The sequence below is a fragment of the Cyprinodon tularosa genome, unplaced genomic scaffold, assembly GCF_016077235.1.
Source record: "Cyprinodon tularosa strain WSP-4 unplaced genomic scaffold, ASM1607723v1 ctg111, whole genome shotgun sequence".
In the NCBI taxonomy this organism is placed as follows: domain Eukaryota; kingdom Metazoa; phylum Chordata; class Actinopteri; order Cyprinodontiformes; family Cyprinodontidae; genus Cyprinodon; species Cyprinodon tularosa.
In genome coordinates, this window is record NW_024037905.1 from 688753 (window position 1) to 708707 (window position 19955).

Below are 19955 nucleotides of genomic sequence, written 5' to 3' on the forward strand. Positions count from 1 at the left end.
GACATAAGTAGTGAACTGGTGTTAAATAAATAAATCATTTAAATACTCTCGATGACATACAAAAAATACATACAGGCTAGGTTTGTGCCAATGTTCTTTTTTTTTTTTTTTATGAAAACAGGTCACAGACACTGATATATGCCATAGAAACATATGGCAAGAAGATGGGGAGGCATGTAGCAAAAAATAACAAATATTTAGCCAAAAAATAAAACGTAGTAGAGTTAACATTAGATGTTAATTAACCAAGGTAATAATGAACAATTTTCAAATCAATAGACCGACATCACTAGATGGAGGTAGTCTATGCTCTAGAAAGTTACTTTTCACCCTCTTAACAAAAATGAGAACACACACACACACCCACCCACACCCACACACACACGATACCGACCTGTGGCGTACACAGACAGCAAGAGTGCCGTAGCAGATTCCATTTCACCTCATTAATCTGTTTTCTCAGCGTATTTCAGGTTGCTACTAGCCACCAGACACTCAACTTGTTTGTTGGTGGTGGGGCTTAAAGAAAAGGCACTAGCGCTACCCAGTGTATGAGCGTCTTTTTTCCTCGAGGAGCTCCGCTCTCTAAGCCTATGGAAAATGCATAGACTGGGGGAAAATAGCCCCGCCTTCCCGCAGGCTGCAGCGGGATGTACTTGGAAAATTGTACCATAAAACCACATAGCGTTAATCTCACGTTAAAAAAATTATCGCCATTAAAATGGCCTCGCGTTAACGCGATAATTTTGACAGCACTAATATATATATATATATATATATATATATATATATATATATATATATATATATATATGCATGTCCACAAGGCTGGAAAGGGCTACAGGGAAATGTCCAACAGCTTAGTGAAAAGAGGCCCACTGTCTGAGTAATCATTGGAAAATGGAAGAAGCTAAACTCGACTGTCAATTTCCCTTGGACTGGGGCTCCATGCAAGATCTCAATTTGTAGGGTCTCAAACATCCTAAGAAAGGGGAGAAATCAGCCCAGAACTACACAGGAAGAGGTGACATACAGACATACAGACAGACGGAGAGTGTTATTGTTAAGCCTGTTGTTACTGACTTTGTAAATACTGAATGGATAATGCTTTCAGCAATTGGAATGTCTTATCGTCTGTATACTCCAGTTTGTGATTTGACTATTAAATCAGCTGATGATCATTTAAATAATTGACTAATCATGATTAATTTATGAGCTGTTTCAGCCCTTGTTTTTAGTGCCACAAAATCCAAACAAATTACAGATCTGGAATATTTGTGGAAAGGAGTTTACTATTGCATAAGGTTTGTTTCATCTGGTCAGAGAAGGAAAAAAGATGAGTAGAAAAAATATTAAAATATACTTTGGAAAAAAGTAATACAACAGAATGCCTTACTCTAGACAGCTGTAGGACTGTCAAAAAATCTTTAGACTTAAAGGAGAAGTTCGGTTTTTTACACTTTAAGCCCATTTTCTGTAGTGTCCAGGATGAAATCGAATGATCGACACCAAAAGATTGACAATTGCTCCTGTCTCTGCTTTTTGGCTCATTTAGAATCACCCCCTGGCTGCTTTAGAATGGCTTGCATAGAGCATGTCCGATAATGTCCTTAAAACAACCTTAAACGTTCTTTTTTTAAAATATGCTACTCACCGTGTCGTCAGCGCTGTTCAATGACGTTCCAAAAAAAGTTTCGTGAAGAAAAAACGTTCCTGTAGTGTTTTATTTAGCATTTTGTAAATCCCATTGAGTTCTGTAGGAATAGTCAATATTCCGCTGCCACCGGAAACGGAAATGGGGCCTGTTTACACAGTTGTAGTCTTTTCGCTTCACTCTGTGTACTCCAACGTCGAGAATCAAGAATCCACCTTTCGTATTCCATTTTCAGAGTTTTTTAAAGTGTTTAACAGAGACGTTAGCACCTCGACGTCGGAGTACACAGAGTGAAGCGAAAAGACTACAACTGTGTAAACAGGCCCTATTTCCGTTTCCGGTGGCAGGGGAATATTGACTATTCCAACAGAACTCAATGGGATTTACAAAATGCTAAATAAAACACTACAGGAACTTTTTTTCTTTACGAAACTTTTTTAGGAACGTCATTGAACAGCGCTGACGACACGGTGAGTAGCATATTTTAAAAAAAGAACGTTTAAGGTTGTTTTAAGGACATTATCGGACATGCTCTATGCAAGCCATTCTAAAGCAGCCAGAGGGTGATTCTAAATGAGCCAAAAAGCAGAGACAGGAGCAATTGTCAAACTTTTGGTGTCGATCATTCGATTTCATCCTGGACACTACAGAAAATGGGCTTAAAGTGTAAAAAACCGAACTTCTCCTTTAATAGATTTAAGGCAGACACTAAGGTGTCAGGTTCCAACCAAGTGTGTTGGTAATACGAAGGAACATTTAGATTATCCTTTGAGTGAGATTAAGCCTAATCTATTGAACAACAATATTTTGTGATGTTACCCTGAGTCTCCGCTGTTAAATGTTCTGGCCTTAGATTCTGTTTCTGTGCTGTTTTTTCTTAGAATGGGAAGGGGTTACATGTCCTTTGCATGTATGTGTGTTTGTACGCCCCTTTTTACTCCCTCCCAACCCTAAAGTTGTCCTAATCAAAGGACACAGTTGATGCAGCTAACAGTTATATTGTGTTGTGATCGCTATGTCTCCTGAAACTGGGTTTAAAGTGCATCCTTAATAAAAAAATGGTCCACCACTACCATCTTCCTGCTTGTATGTGTTGGAGAATCTGCAGCAGGAAGCCAATCAACAAGAAACGAACAACCATAACCACCCTCATCCCCCCACAAATAAGCAGCACCGAGACAGATCATCACAAATCAAAAGGTCAGTGTCATTACAGTTACTGGAGAAGGAAGTGTATGTGCATGCACAATTAGCACGTGCATGCCAGTTTCTTTCCTCTTGTCTCACAGAGCTACATGTGAATATGAATTTTTAAAGGTCATCATCATTAGCAGGCCAACGGCGGCTGAACATATCAGCATTGTAGCAAACTCTCATACAGCTGACAGCGAGTGAATGAAATCTGTCCTCATCTGGCTGGGGATCAAGTTGTGTTTGCAGACAAAACTCCCAAAAAAATGGGCGAATACACAAACGTGCAAATGACAAATGTGCAATTACAAGGCGGACATGCAGATGCACAAGCACTGGTTAGGGGTTATTGTGTGGAGACATTGGGGACAGAGCTGAATGATGCTTAGCTGAAAAGAGAGGGCCAATGTGTTCAGTAATTATGGCTCAGATGTGGTCTTGGCTAATGAAGTAAACAAGCAGCTTACAAACAACTCATCGGCGCTCACTGACTCTTAGAGAAACACAAGCACAGCATATGACTGAGCAGGCAGATGGCTCCACAATGGTTACCTCAGGATCATAGAAGGGTGCTCACCTGTTTGCTGTTTTGGTGGGTTTGTCTCGTTGCAAATGGGTACGTCTACATGGGCACACTGGGTGCATGTTTGTTTGCTAGCAAGTCACAAAATGAGAGTGTAAAAGGGACACTGGGGGGGTTCCACCAAGATTAATGGAGCCAATCTCAAGCCTATCCAGCAGAGTGACCATACCCTCCCTATCCTGTTTATTCGTCTTTTGTACACCTCTTCTTTCTTTTACCACTCGCCTCTTTTCCCCTCGATCTATCTCTAATTAAATGAATCAATCAGTGGGAACACAAAGCTGGACAGATAGCATCTGTGTGTGTTTGTGCGATACCACGCTGAAAAAATGAAAGGAAAACAAGAATAACTATGGTTACAACAGATGACACAGAACAAAAGGGAAAAGATCCACAAAAAAGGAAAGCAAGGAAGATGGCATGAAAAAATTAAAATACAAGTTTATTTATTTATTTTTTTACTTGGTTAAATTTCCAGTCTTTAAAAGGACTTCTCCTCTGGGAACCCATCAACCCAGGCTGTGCTATCACACAGACACAGAAATGGACATTAACCTCTCCTATTGAACTATATACTGACCTTGCCAAGCTCTATCTCATGCTCTTAGTGGACAATATATATAGCTTATGTCAGGCTCATATTCATATCAGTAGAATTTAATATACATGAAATATCAAAGCAGTACTTGACATAACTGGGAACTAGTGATAGGGAAATCGCTGCCTGTTTTATTTATACTTTTTAATCTACAGACATTCAGTGCATGTCTCTTTCATATTAATATATATTCATTATATTCACCTGGACTCTCACGCAGAATTTGCACACAGTCCATTTAACCATTTCTACAACAGGAGATAGCATTGACAAATAACCAGATTATTTCAACAATGTGTATAGAAACACAGGTTAACCTTAAAGGTCAATGTGATGGAAATTATTTCCAGAATATTTGGTTTATTACATCAAAGTAGAGGTTAACAAGGAGTAGTCAAAAAAAAAATCTATCAGGAGAGTTAGAATCAAGACTTATGAGCATTTAAACACTGTATTGTGACAGGGATTTATGTGTTGTATACAGAAAATAGGCATTGTTCCTTTTTCTGCTTATCTTGATTTTCCTCCACATCAGAAATGTCAACAAACAAAAGATTTTCTAGAGGTCCAAAGCTCAGATTTTGATTTTTAATTAGTCTAATCTTCTACAGACTAAAATTGACCAGCACTATATCTACATCCGACAGCTATCTGTAGTTATTTAGCATTTAAAATACAATGGTGATCACCCAGATTATGACGCACAGGTCAAACTTTTAAGCTTGGTTCACACAATGAGTCAACTGTGATGCATTTTCTCCTGCTCTTCCTCTTGGAGAGACCCTGATTAACGGACTGACGCTTTAGATAATCTTATGAGATAATTCTGTCAGCTTGAAAGGACATCCTGACCACTCTGATCACAAACACGGGATATCTGGATTGTCTTGGCCCCATATCTTACCGTGTGTTAAATTCTTTGAGTGCAGTAGGGGACGCAGCCTGTTAAATATGACATGTAATCGATTGAAAAGTATTTCCAGACGAAAAATAAACACAACTCTCCGGTCCACTTCCATAACTTACACCTTTTCTTATTATGTTTTTTCTATGTAAAATTTACTCCACAAAGTGTTGCCATTGCTTCTTCTTTATTGGCCATGTTTATTTACCCTGAACCTCATTTTGATCTCAAAGATTTCTGAGATTTCCTCACTGACATCTAAATTTTCCTGAATGACACCGGTTAATGTGATGTGTGTTGCCATCTGTTGCTCTAAACCGTTTTTTTATGAACAAACCTGTTATATCAATGATTTCTCGTCATCATGTAAGGGGTATCTTAGTGTTTTTAATTACCTGATAATCTTATTATCATGATTTTACTTACAAATACAGATTTAATGTCCTTTACTAAAAATGTCAAATACGGCTTTGGTAATATGGCATGCAGATTTTCAGAAAGAAAATAAATGTTAGAATTAAGTGAGCAATTAAAAAAAAACAGCAAAATAAACAATAGATTTCCATATATTACTAAACTGTACTTTAGTGAAAAAGTTTATGAAGTTACAGAACAAAACAAAGCAAGGTCAATAAAAACATGTGGCCTAAAACAAAACTTGTCGAAATTTTCAAGGGATGCACCGATCCATAATTTCTACACTTTCGATTCGATACTCGAATTTGGATATCAGTAGAACATGCTACATTTCTGATAGCAGAGCTTTAATTTAAAACAGTTTGCTTTAATATCATGAAATGATTTTCTTTTATTGATTTTTTAAAAGGTAATCAAAAACTCCTCTCTACCAGTAAGTTGATAGTTTTAAATGTATACATATACGAATATATATATATATATATATATTATATATATATATATATTTCAAAAGTCATAAACAGTAAAATGTGTTAAAAGAACAAATGCCATCTAAAAAACCAATTGTAAGGATTGAAGCTGGTAACATTTATTAAATCAAAGATGGATGCCCATGAACAAGTAAACTTTCTGCTGCTACAGAAATTTTTAACCTAACTTAAATGCATTACAGAAACAGACTGAGCACATTGCCCATATGAATCGAGCTCTTTGTCCCCAATACTTGATCTAGAAAGGATACAGCTCTGGATCGATGCATCACTAATATTATGTGCTTATAACTCTTTAAACATCCTGAACTTTTTCTTAAGCTTTATCCAAAAATGTAACACAAATTTACTTGATAATAGTTTGACTCAAAGATAAATGTAATTCTGTCACAGACAGAAGAAAGAACCCTTTCTTGTACGCTGTAGCAATAATATCACTAAGTTACAGACTTTAATATTTTATACATGGTCAAATATTTTCTTTGATTCCTATTACTCTGAGTACAGTTGCATTTAATTTAGCCTTTTTTTGTGTTTTCTTATGTTGATTCTGCTAATCGGTTTTAATGAAAACAGCAAAATAATAATTCAAGTGGATTTTAGGAGTATATTAAAATCTCCAAAGCTCCATAGTTAAAGAACTACTTCTTTAAGTCACATTAGTAAAGAACTGTAGCTAAACTATTTTTCATATTGAATTTTTGCTATTAAATACTAAGAAAACTAAGCCCAAACAACTCATTGAGTTCATTCATAATGAATTTATGCTCAGGATATTCAAAAGAAATTGTAAAAATAATGATTTAATCTTCAATTTTCCTAAGCAAGGTAGAAGAGAAAGTACAAAGTAAGGTAAGGTAGGTAAAACTACTATAAAAATTAAATTTGTAGCTATATATAGTCGTTTAAACCTGCATGTAAGACTACAGTTAAAAACAGTTCATTTTAATTTTTCAGTTTCTCATATCATAAAAAAAACCCACCATAAAAACCATTGATGTTAATAACTTCCTACAATTTATACCATTGCACATGAATGTGCGCTTCAGTGGCTGCAGTGAGCAGATGCCTCTATAAAAATTGTGATCCCCTATGGTTTTTCTATATACGGCCGCTGCCAGACTGTATGGAAGAGTTTAATGTTGTGTAGCAATATTAGGTTCTTTCCTGCGTATCAAACGTGCTGGGCCTTTTACTTTGATGTGCTGTCTGGTTCTGATAACACCTGGCAAAGAATCCTCCATGTTGTCTAATGGGGCACATAAAGTACATATGGGCAAATTTTACAAAGATATCTTATTTATTTTTCCCTTACAACTTTTTAAATAAATATAACCATGCATCCAAAATAAATTGTAATCCTAAATTGAATTTAAAAAGGTTAGCGTTATAGTAGAGGATGTTCTTTTTCTGAGTGGATCATCAAAATAAGTGTTCCTCTTAATTGTCAATCATTCTGGTGATATGTTTACGTAAGGCCTTCCTGCGTATTCCTCCACATTTTCATTTACCTGTGCCAAGTCTGACATAGTGGAAAAAATTGCAAATCTTCTTTTGGAAAGTAAGCTTGTATGAGCGATGCAAACAGCAACTTTTAAAGAGAGGAGAAAATGACTCGTGCACTCGTGGAGTTGTGCACGCTCTCGCACGTGTTCAACAGGCGTACGTTCCCTCTCCGGAGCGGTACAAGGTTGTGCATATGCAATTTATTTCAAAAAGTGGAGAGGGTGGGTGTTTACAAATATTTGCGAATATTCTCCATTAGACCTGTAATATTCATTTACAAAAGGACTTTGTATGATTTTTCAACTATTTGAAATCACATTTTTCCCAACAAACCAACAGAACTGATTATTCAGTAATAATTTTTCCCACTAAAGGAGTTTAGCAGATTTACAGCCTCATAAGACACTTATGCCTGTAATAGACATTTTATTTAAGCCAAGTTTAAAATGTATGTGTTTTAAGAACAAACACTTCCCTCACTACGCATTATGAGAACTAGAATATATTTCACATACAGTATAACAGTACTATCTAGGTACCTGCTGTATAGCTTTTCAACCTTAGTAATCATAAAAGCTGTGCCTAAGTTAATAAAAACACTGAGGATGGAAGGAGGATAATGGAAGAATCCCATTAGCTTTGTTTCCATTCAAATATCATGCTAACTTTGAGGCAACCTTTAAAATGTGATCTAGATGCATTTTCATCCATTGGAAAGAATTAGCCAGTTGATGCAAAGGGCAATGTTGCCATACGTTGATGTTAAGCTTGGCTGTAATAAACAGGAAGAAAGGGGGAGCACAGCAACGCAAACAACAGTTAAGTAATGGAATGTTTTAATAAAGGTGTTGGAATTTGGCACGTTTTACTACCTTTATCATTTTAGCTACTATTTGTGACAATACGCGCCATCCGGAGATGCGACGAGATCGTGGAATGATTGATGGTGGCAGCAGAATAAGAACTGATTATAGAATTGTGTTTCCATCTCCTCTTTAGCGCATTTACCCTTCATTCATAAAAAAGTTAAAAACCAACTGAAGTGAGTGTTTTGCTAAGTCAAGTGTGTTGATTTATTTTTGCCGTTTCCATCAAGCTATTCTGAAGTTACTTCAAAAATTAATGTTGATGGAAACACGTCTACTGTGAGTCGAGGCCACAGAAGAAAACAATGGGAAACCACTTAAACAGTAGACCAAAAGCACGGTAACAGACATACAGGTAGCAAAATTACTAGCTTAGAAACAAATACACATCACAAATATAGAGAAATGTCATTCTGACACTTGAATATAAACTTCAGCACAGAAAACATTGGAAGGCTTTTCTTATTTAGCCCAATTAAAACAGGCAAAAAGCCCTAACAAAGGAGTGTTTTATTGCACTCCCCACTATCAGCAAAGAGCCTCATTAGCCACAGCAGCATAATTAGGAAGATGCTGAACTCCTCGTTAAGGAGGGGCCTGAGCCGTAAACAAACCCTGCTGAACTCCAAACACCCACAGTCCCTTTTCTCTCCGCTGTTCGCTCCTTGTGAGAAAACAGACAGGAAGGCTCTGACAGAAACAAACAGCCCAACATTCACTTCCAAGAGTTGTTGCACATAAGACACCCACAGAACCAACAGCCTCCTCTCTGGGATGTCTCTTGAGAACCGTGTGGGCAAGAACACACACAGATACCACTCATTACTATAAAACCTTCATGTATGTCAAATACATTTTTAAAGTACACAGAAAAATGAGCTTCACAAAACTCTGAGAAGAGAACATGCTGAGACCTATCTGGCCAACAGTATGGATCATGGCTTTGGAAATGTTTACATCTCCAACCAGTTTTACCTAAGAAAGACTAACAAAAACCACTAGTAAAACAGATCCAATTAAGATCAGACAGAAGATGTATTCATTTTTCTTTTGATAAACTGAACTGCTCTGTATAGGAGGGATTGATGAAGTCACACATAACTTTCAAAAAAACTGCTTTGTTTACCGATCGGTTGAACAATGGTTTCAGTAAAATGATCTCAACAACATAGACTTCTCAGTGCAACATCAGTCACAGACTAACTATGGTTTTGTGAAGAATTAGATGACTGCCAGTGACAACAGTCACTCAAAAGTTCTCAGCGAGGACATCAACATAGAACTTTAACTCCTGCTTGCAATGTAATTATTATCATATTCAGATGGAGCAGTGTTATAAAGAATGTTCATTTAATGTAAATGATATATCAGGATTTTGTTTAAAAAGCTAAATGATTATAATTTTAAAATGATCTGCTTGCTTCAATGTAAATCAATTTATTAATTACAGACCCTGAAATTAACTCAATAAAAATGTTAAATGGAGTCCAACCCGTGAGCTAGCAAAGAGGGGTATCAAATGCTACTGGTTAGTCCCGTGTAAAGGATGGAGACAGCTTCTCTAAGTATATTTATTTTAAATATTAAAAACTGCCCCTTAAAAAAAGAATGCCTTTGAATTACACACAAAAAAATATATATATAGGCTGTAGATGCTTGGTAAGATTTAGTCACCAAAAACTATAAAATTCTAATTTTGGGAGAAACTATGAGGACGTTAGGTTTTTACCTGAAATAAAGTAGGAAAATTCAAGTGAAACAAGGCGATGAGGAAAAAGAAAGCTTGCCCCCTTGATCAGAGAAAGCAGAGAGCTGCAAGGTGAGTGTACACCAGGGGCCTGTCCTCAATAGAACACAGCTACAGGAGTGAATCTGTGCCAAACAAAACATCTAGTGTGTTTTTAAGGTTATCCTTAAAAGCTCACATGGGATTATGTGGAACCCAAATCCTTGAGTGAACATGAGTGGAAATCACAGAAAATAAGAGGGTACAGCAGAGAATTATACCCTTTAGTGACACAGAAAGAAGAAATAAATCAGGGAAGCTGGTACACATACAAACACTTTACTGGGATAAGCCAGGTTTGCATTTAGATTATCTATAATTTATGTTGGGAATATATTGAATGTAATACTTGAAACTTCTCACCTGAAGCAGAGGTCTCTGGACGCCAAGGACCTTCATCGTATCGGCAGTAGCGAGGATTTTCAAGGGGTCAGCAGCCTTACTTACTGCTTCGATTTCCTTGTTGATTTCTGCCCGCACCTGATGGTTCAAGGAGAAAATTTAAAACATCTACTGAATATAAAATCATAGTTGCAATAGTGATGGAAATTATGAATGTACATCGATAATTAATACTTCAAAAAACAAAACAAAAAAGCGAAACTAGTTTTATGTTTTTGTTAATGTACAGGATTTTGTGCTACAAATCAAAAATCTTACTCAAAGCTTTTTCTACATCTTGATTTAGACCCAATCTCTATTCCCCAGCTGAAGTAAGTCTTCTGATGGAGCAATTCAAGATCATATTGAGTTGGTAAGTCAGAACAGAGATACCAGTATGTTTAAAATCTTGACTTTAAAGCGCAATGTTCTGTTAAATTATTTTAAGAATATATTAATGATACTAAGGACTATACCTCATTTTCAAATGGACACATTTGATTGTTTAATATTCTATACATTTTAAAGGGGATGCTTGTCAAAGTTGATGGCAAGAATTAAAGAATATTGGTTAATAGAGAAGAAAAAAGTAACCTAAATAGTCTAAATCATTTATGTATCCACCATGTTTAGAATAAAATAGGAAACGTTGATAATATAAATACAATTTTTTTTTTGATGATTCTGTCTAACAAATGAGAGTTCATCATGTAAAGGATTTTTCTAGGCCATTAGAAGTTGAATGTAATATTAAATTTAGTATAAAAACGACCAGAAAACAGAAGACAACATGAAGACTAAACTATCTAACTAATTAAAGTCGTAGGGAAACGGCTGTTCCAACCGTAGCATTTCCGAATTCTCCGGCACGGTGCACGACTTTGCACAAGTGAATAAAGTGAATGTGATTGGTTGATTATCAAGGGGGCGGGATTTTTTTGGTGGAATATTCGAAAGTTTGGCTGTGGCTGGTTTCTCGGAAGCCTCTTGCTAACCAGTTAGCAACTTAGTACTAGTAGGTTCCCAATGGGAAATTCCATTGGGACCAAGTAGCACTAAATTGGTGACTTAGAAACGACACTGTCAAGGAACGCTATGGGCAGCGGAAACATGCAAGAGGAGGAGAGTGTTGTGTCGGAGGTTGTGGATGAGTCTCCTCCATCATAAATTTTTTATTTAGAGGAGTAAGGCGGGGACGAAGTTGTAGTGGAAGAGGACGCCAGGGCAGCAGAAGCTTTAATTTGGTGTAGAAGGCTTACAGCCGTACATGTTTGAGCCCTTGCCTCGCAATGCTGCCAGTTCTGTTAGCTCTACGCCTGCCGAAGACACAGACGTCCATCCCTGTGAACACTGGGAATAACTCATTGGGAAAGGAAACGATTCTTATTTCAACTGTTGCATGTATTAGCTGCAACATATGCATCAAGATGCTATGACTGAAAAAATGTGATTAACAGATGACCGTTGATATATGATTGGCCGAATGCAGGTTTTTAGATTTCAGATTTTAAGACATGATTTGTTCTTAAATAGAAATTTTCCAAATTTTGTGAAAATATCCTCTGATAAAGAGTACATTTATATACATGTTTAAGCCGGAATATTGTGACATTTAAATATGACTTCCCTACAACTTTAAGGTAACACTCTGTTTCTTAGCAACAGGCATTTTTATGTTTATTCTGTTTTTCTTTTTAGCATTCTAACGCACTTTGTGTAATTAAAAAGTAAAATACACCCTTATGGTTATGAAGTTAAAAGCACTTTGAAAAACGAAAAATAGACAATGTGTTTTGATTACAATGAGTCAGTGTGGTATTTAGAGTGACAATGACTCATAATGTACCTTAGCTTTCACTGTAAAGAGTCACATTAGATATAAAAACTAGAATATTTCAATAAACTGCTGCTCTGAGCTTGTATTAGTCAGTTAGTCATTGAGGCAACCCCTTAACATATTTACTAACCTGGTTAAGGAAGAGGTCATTGATGTAGTAGGTGAGGAAGGCCCGGAGCTGGCACTGTTTGGCTTGGCTAGGTCCCATGTTCATCTCTATCTCCTGAATGAATCTAGGAACAGAAGTTAGAGTTATTAAATAATGAAACAAAACTAAACAAAGAGAGCAGTTTACGGCTAAAATGTTGGAAATTATTAACAGGAAGGCGGGCAGAAACACAGACAAAGCTTTGAGCTTAGAATACTTTGAAGGGTAAAAATCTGCCATGGGAGCTAATGTTGGAAAGCTATAAAGGTCTCTGGAGGTGTCTTTGTTGAAGGCTGTTCACCTAAAGTGCTCCATTGGAGCGATGAGGCTTATTATGGCTTAATCTAACCATATTACTTAAAATGTGAGTTTACAGTGTATGTGTGTAAAAAAAGAAAAATCGGGTCAGTGACGATCGTAAGAAGCTATAAACAACGACAGGGATGCAAAGCACTAATAATACAAAGTAATCTGGGGTACAGAGAGGCTGCTCTCAGGATTTTTTCCATACAGCTAAAGTCCGGTCATATCAGATGGGGTCAGACAGTAATATATGGGTTTGTAGAGGCACATACGAACATCATTTATCAGTGAATCACTGGTCACTGGCCTTGTCTAACACACACCACAGGGCAAACCATGCAAGAGTAAGTGCTTTCTCAAGCGCTCAGTCCATATAAAAGCACAAATAAATCAAACTCCTCAAAATATATTCTTTGACCTGGGAGACATTTAAAGTATGACCTAAACAACAACAAGAAAAATGTTTTGGTTGTCAAAGTGCTCGGGAAGAAGAAAAGGAAGGGAAATCTAGCAGAAGATAAACTCAGCACAGAAGTGATGCAATGGAGGGCTCTGGACAGGTAGTTAAGTATATGACCATCTTTAAAGAGCGAGAAACCACTTTTTCTGGACTTCAGTAAAATAAAGTTGATGTGCGTTAATATAGGCAAGAACAGGTGGGTTATTTATAATATAAAGCCAACCTCATATGTAAGTAGATGAATATACTAGACAAAAAACGTAAACGCTACTTAGGATTTGCACCCAATTATCTAGCAAAGGCAGAGGAACTATGTTTGACTGTGTGTGGTTGGGAATTGCACCCATGTGTGTCAGAGAGAGCGAACAATCTAAGCCCACTCTAAATCCTCCATTGATTCCCACTGAAACTCGACCACAACAGAAAGTTAAGTATGAGAAACTCTTCTGTGGCCTCATTAAAACCTTCAAACTTCCAAAACAATAGGAAAACAGCTATAGAGCTTAACGGTATAAATATGTAGAGACCACAATTCAAAAGCTTTTCCTCCGTAAGGGGAAAAATGCTGACAGCTTTATTCTCAAAAATTTATCATAGAAGTTTAAATGCGTGTTGCTCTAAAATCCATCGCTTACTGTCATTATCATCATGGTTTCAATACACGTCTCAAGATGATGGATATCTAGAGGGGGGATCCATGTTTGAGTAATGGGCAGCAGGGACAGGGCAGGAAAGCGGTCGCAAGCCTCTACTGTATACTGATGCAACGAAGCTTAGCCATGGCAACTGACCTAAAACACAGAATCTTAACAAACAGAACGAGCAGCCCTGCTAAGAAAAGAAACGGATGTTTTGCCACGGATGTGATTTACAAATGATCTTGAAACGAAAAATGTTCCCCAACTCATTATCATTACACGTCCTGAAGATGTCTTGCTGATGGCATTATATGTTAGAATACACAAACACTAGATGATGATGATATCAAATGACACAAAACAACTTGGAGCACACAAAAACTCCTTTAACTCATTTAAAAACCATCAACTAGTTTCAAAACTCAAAGCACACGCATCTAAACTCATTATGGGGAGCCATTTAGAGAGTCAAAGGCTGACTCAAAACTCCTACAGGAACAGACAAACGACAGCCGCCAGGGTAGAACTGAGCTCACATTTACATTGGTTCAAGCTTCTAAGCTTCATCAGTCATCTAAACATCTTAACTTCTCTTTCATGTCTCTTCTTTAAATTGTCATGGGGTAAAGTTTATTCTAAGAAAGGAGATTTCTAAGAACAGCTACCTTCAGTTTTTGAAATATTCGACTGTAACAATAGGTCTATAATTTTAAATGATGTCTCAGAAGATTTGAAAAAAACCTACAGATACTGAAAAAAGCTGCTAAATATAAATAAAATCTGTATGCAGAAAAATAATGAAGAATGATTGAGTTAGATGTGAACACTGAAGAATAGAGTCCCTACCTAAGAATAGAAATGTAGTGATAGAAATTGAGCTTGCATGTAAGACAGGAAAGTTAAGGATTACACAGCGATTTGTTAGGTGAGGAAGGGAACTGAGAGGAATGATCTGACAGGCAATAGATGGGAGAGCAGATAAACCAAAACATACCCAGGCTTTGTGAGGAACCAAGTTTGTTGTTAGGTATTCATGATCGGAAAAAATGGCATTGAGAAAAACTCAAATTAAGGCGCTATTCATAATGTCATTATGAATGCTAGACATTTGAAAAGAATTTAGTCTGATCCATTTCTTCCTACAGCTGTGTCACATCACTGGACACAGTGGCCATCAGGCTTCTACACACAATGTTTGTGTTTAAAGAAAAAAGAAGGTTCTTATTAAAGTTTTATAACTGATGTGTATTGTGTTTTTTTTTATATGAACTCTGCTGTCAAAGCAGTAAAAAAGTCCAAAGAAAACAATCAAAGGAGGAAAAAGGGTAAAAAAGCACCTGAAACAAAGTAAAAAAGTGTGTTCATTCAAACACACGCTGTTTTATCTTTTAGAAAAAACTCTACCTAGTCATTCGGCAAACATCCCTTCTTGCATCTTTCAGGACCTTCTTGGATCTGCAAACCAAATCGGTTTCAGTGCAGATCTATGATAAATGGGGGGCTTAGCAGAGAACTTCCCCCCCTCATGTGCACATAAAATGTGCAAACTCTGCACTTTAGGGTGATGTAAATGACACAGCTGGTGGGTTTGAAACAGGTTTGACCTCATATTGCTGCCATAGAGGATTAATTGACAGTGTTAAAGAAGTTATAAAATAGCTGTCAAGATAACAAGGAGATATTCCTCCCCCAGAGCCCAGGAATTCATGTATTATTTAAATTATCTGCATTTTTGCTGTTAAATAATATTTCTGGATTTTACTATTTATTTGTTTATTTTGTTATTATAGTATAGATGCTCATTAACTATTTTGACATTCACCATGTCTTTGATTAAAACTCATATATGGCATTTTTATTTGTTCAAACATTCATGTTTGTTATAAAAAAAATGCTTTTTGTGCCCTTTCTTTGTTCCCCTAGATTCTCTGCATTTGGTCTTTATTTCCATACTTTCATACTGATGAACACTGACCTTTAAGTCAGACCTGTGATCATTTTTCGTTCCCATAGATTCAAGAGCTGTTTATGATCCTCTTATAATTGGATGTGAAGTGCGATGTTTGCCATGTCAGCTTCATGTGAAGCCACAACAAAACGATCATCCAAACAGCCTTCCATATGGCAGCTGTGTGCAGCGGAGGTGTTGGCAGTGCTGAGACACAGCAGCATCAGCACAGTGTGAAGTTATCCCTGTGTGTGAATTCTTAAACTTCAATAATCAGCTTATCTACACCTAAAAAGCATGAATGCATAACTAAAAACCAAACCTTCATGTGACTGAAAATACTGTGGCGAATAATAAATAGGTCTAAACAAAGGTTTTTTAAAAACAGCACTGAAATAAGGACAGTGTCGCGCCCTGATTCACTGATCATGATGAATATTGCTGCTGATGAAAGCAACAATAAATCGCGTTGTGTGCCTAGTGTTCAAAACGCAAAACGTCCAATTAGATTAAAAGAGAACAGATGCTCGACAACATGGTGCTGCAGTCTAGGGCCTGCAGCAAAAGGACAAAATCTGTCAAAGCAACATGCCATCTCACTTCAGAGAGTGACTGAACAGTAGGTGTGTGAGGAAATAAAATCAACTCCTATCGTTTCAGCTTTAAAATGTATTTCCAAATTCCTTATGTTAACAGAATAAAGGATAAGGGTATTCATTCTAATAAACCTTTAGAATAAAAAAAAAATAAAAAAATTACATCAAATGGCCAACAGATTACTAAATACACTATATTGCCAAAAGTATTTGCTCACCTGCCTTGACTCACATATGAGCTTAAGTGACATCCCGTTCCTAATCCATAGGGTTCAATATGACGTCGGTCCACCCTTTGCAGCTAGAACAGCTTCAACTCTTCTGGGAAGGCTGTCCACAAGGTTTAGGAGTGTGTTTATGGGAATTTTTGACCATTCTTCCAGAAGCGCATTTGTGAGGTCGCACACTGATGTTGGACGAGAAGGCCTGGCTCTCAGTCTCCGCTCTAATTCATCCCAAAGGTGTTCTATCGGGTTGAGGTCAGGACTCTGTGCAGGCCAGTCAAGTTCATCCACACCAGACTCTGTCATCCATGTCTTTATGGACCTTGCTTTGTGCACTGGTGCACAGTCATGTTGGAAGAGGAAGGGGCCAGCTCCAAACTGTTCCCACAAAGTTGGGAGCATGGAATTGTCCAAAATGTCTTGGTATGCTGAAGCATTCAGAGTTCCTTTCACTGGAACTAAGGGGCCAAGCCCAGCTCCTGAAAAACAACCCCACACCATAATCCCCCCTCCACCAAACTTTACACTTGGCACAATGCAGTCAGACAAGTACCGTTCTCCTGGCAACCGCCAAACCCAGACCCGTCCATCAGATTGCCAGATGGAGAAGCGCAATTCGTCACTCCAGAGAACGCGTCTCCACTGCTCTAGAGTCCAGTGGCGGCGTGCTTTACACCACCGCATCCGACGCTTTGCATTGCACTTGGTGATGTATGGCTTGGATGCAGCTGCTCGACCATGGAAACCCATTCCATGAAGCTCTCTGCGCACTGTTCTTGAGCTAATCTGAAGGCCACATGAAGTTTGGAGGTCTGTAGTGATTGACTCTGCAGAAAGTTGGCGACCTCTTCGCACTATGCGCGTCAGCATCCGCTGACCCCGCTCCGTCAGTTTACGTGGCCTACCACTTCGTGGCTGAGTTGCTGTCGTTCCCAAACACTTCCATTTTCTTATAATACAGCTGACAGTTGACTGTGGAATATTTAGGAGCGAGGAAATTTCACGACTGGATTTGTTGCACAGGTGGCATCCTATCACAGTTCCACGCTGGAATTCACTGAGCTCCTGAGAGCGACCCATTCTTTCACAAATGTTTGTAAAAACAGTCTGCATGCCTAGGTGCTTGAATTTATACACCTGCGGCCATGGAAGTGATTGGAACACCTGATTCCAATAATTTGGATGGGTGAGCAAATACTTTTGGCAATATAGTGTATATCAATGATATCCGCTATCATCGCAACCCCCAACCCCTTTACAGGGTAAAGAAGACCTCGCTTATTCAGCCAGGCCAACAATTCCCTTTAACAACACCCCTTTCAGAGGCATAGATAGGTAGGGGGCTTTGCAGGCTAACATAAAAATCTAAACGACCCCCATTCCAAGGGATGGATCAGTTCGTTCGTTTCGATTTGCATATTTTCTAAACAAAAACAAGGGCTTGTTGCTTTACTATATATAGCCTCGAACTCAACGCTGGCATTTTGGATGGGAAGCGAAACTTCTTCCAACTTGGAAACAAAGTTCAGTGGATTGTTTTTTAACTTTTTTGAATGAACATGACCTGGATGACTGAGAATCTTCACCAGCATATCATTAAAGTACATGTTTTTTTAAATAGAGGACATCTACGAATATTAAAGTTATAAAAAATAACTAAACCTATTTTGCCCTGTCTATTATTTTCAAAGACAGATAATGACATCTAAATTCTCTTTTCTTCCTCTCGTCTATGAGAGAAAATGACGGTATTAGCTGTAGAAAAAAGATGCCTTTCCTGACCACAAAAAAACAACGAAATTAAAACTTTTTTTTTTTTGCTTCAGGATTGCAAAATTATTTAAGGAGATTTCAGGTAAGGAACAAGTTCGAGAAGAGGACATGGGTTAAATTTCTGATTTTATTGGGGTTTTTTTTCTATTTTTTTGTTTTTGTTTTATCGTTTCTATTATATTATATTATTTTAATGTTTGATTTTTGGGGGAGAAGGAGCCAAATCCTGATGAATAAAACATAGAGGAGTAGTTTCATGCTATTACATCCTCCCTTATCATCTGCCTACAAATATAACTATTTAAATCTTAATTATGCTAAATGTAATTTAATTTTGAGTGAAGTCTGTTCCCACAGTGGTAAAAAGCAGATCAAGCAAACTTGGAGAGAGCTTTTAGATTTCCATTTAGGGTTCTGGTTTTTCAGGTCTCCCAAACCAGTTAAATTTGAGCTAGAGAATTCAAACCTTTCTGGAAACCAACATAACTGATATTATATTAGCTCTTTAAACTCATAGAAACATTAAATAAATAAATAGTAATTATGTATGCCATAATAATAATTCTATGACATCAATACTGATTAATAGATGCAGCTACACAACACCACTTGCAAATGAAAAAGAGGAATGGTTTCCTTAAAAAAAACCCTCCTTAGCTGCACCAATTGCACTCTACAGTCAGTTCCTTAGCAGCACTTCACATGATTGTCCTCGACAGCATGTAATTATCTGTCATTTGGAAACAGATGTCAGAGCCTTGGTCCTATGTGTGTGTACATCTAAAAAAAGATTTCTCAGAGGATAAAATGTACATGTTAACGATAAAGAGGCTAACTAATACAAAAAAATTATTATTTTTTTTTTTTTTTAAGGAAAAAATAAACCCAAAGTTTGATTACTTTTTCAGACAGATGAAAGATAAATATCTCTAACAACATTTTTGGATTCGTTTTCTCAACAGAAACTAAACCCAAAGTAACAAATGCTTCTTTAAATTGAAAGGATAGGGATCCCAACATCCATCTCTATCTGCTACCGCAGCGTATTACTGTTGAAAGAGAAATGGGATAAAGGCAAAGGTTTGAGAAAGACAGCAGAATAAGAGTGTGCTGAGATCGATTAGGGACTCAGCGTTTTTAAATCTCCCAGAATTCCCCTCGGGCACGGACCCATCAGCTATGGTGAATTCTGATTTTGCCGCTCAGAGAGGAAGGCTTGTTCTGTCACACACCAAGGACAGTGCAAACTGTGACTCTGCCAATGGAGAGGGGAGAGAGTGTGCAGGAGTGTGCTGCTGCATACCTGCATATGTGATACATGTCAGATCCTCCTTGTTTTTCAAACACATCAAAGCAGCACATTTAAAGCAGCTAAGAGCATTTATCTTTATTACTCTTTTATGGTGCATGGCGCAATCACTCCAGTATACAAAACTCATATATAGATTTTAACAGCTGGGGACATTTTATGAGTTTTATGGTATTATAAACATTAGCTTTAATGCCCTAATGATTAGTCAATAAGTGCTAGAAATGCAGCTTTCGCTGTTATCGGACTGCACATTCAATAATGATTTAGTGGTGATTTTACACACTTCAGTAAACACAAACTAATTATTTCAATAAGGATGTGACATTGATCAGGCAATCC

At 37.3% G+C, this 19955-nt stretch overlaps 1 protein-coding gene across 1 annotated transcript in view; it reads right to left on the reverse strand.

The window, feature by feature from the left end:
- exoc4 (exocyst complex component 4) overlaps window positions 1-19955 on the reverse strand; it is a 168814-nt gene that overhangs the window by 52624 nt on the left and 96235 nt on the right. The window contains exons 12-13 of the mRNA XM_038298534.1: window positions 12345-12447; window positions 10360-10476 (exon numbers count right to left, since the gene is read on the reverse strand). Of these exons, the coding sequence (XP_038154462.1) occupies window positions 10360-10476; window positions 12345-12447 (220 nt within the window). The remainder of the gene's footprint in view (window positions 1-10359; window positions 10477-12344; window positions 12448-19955) is intronic.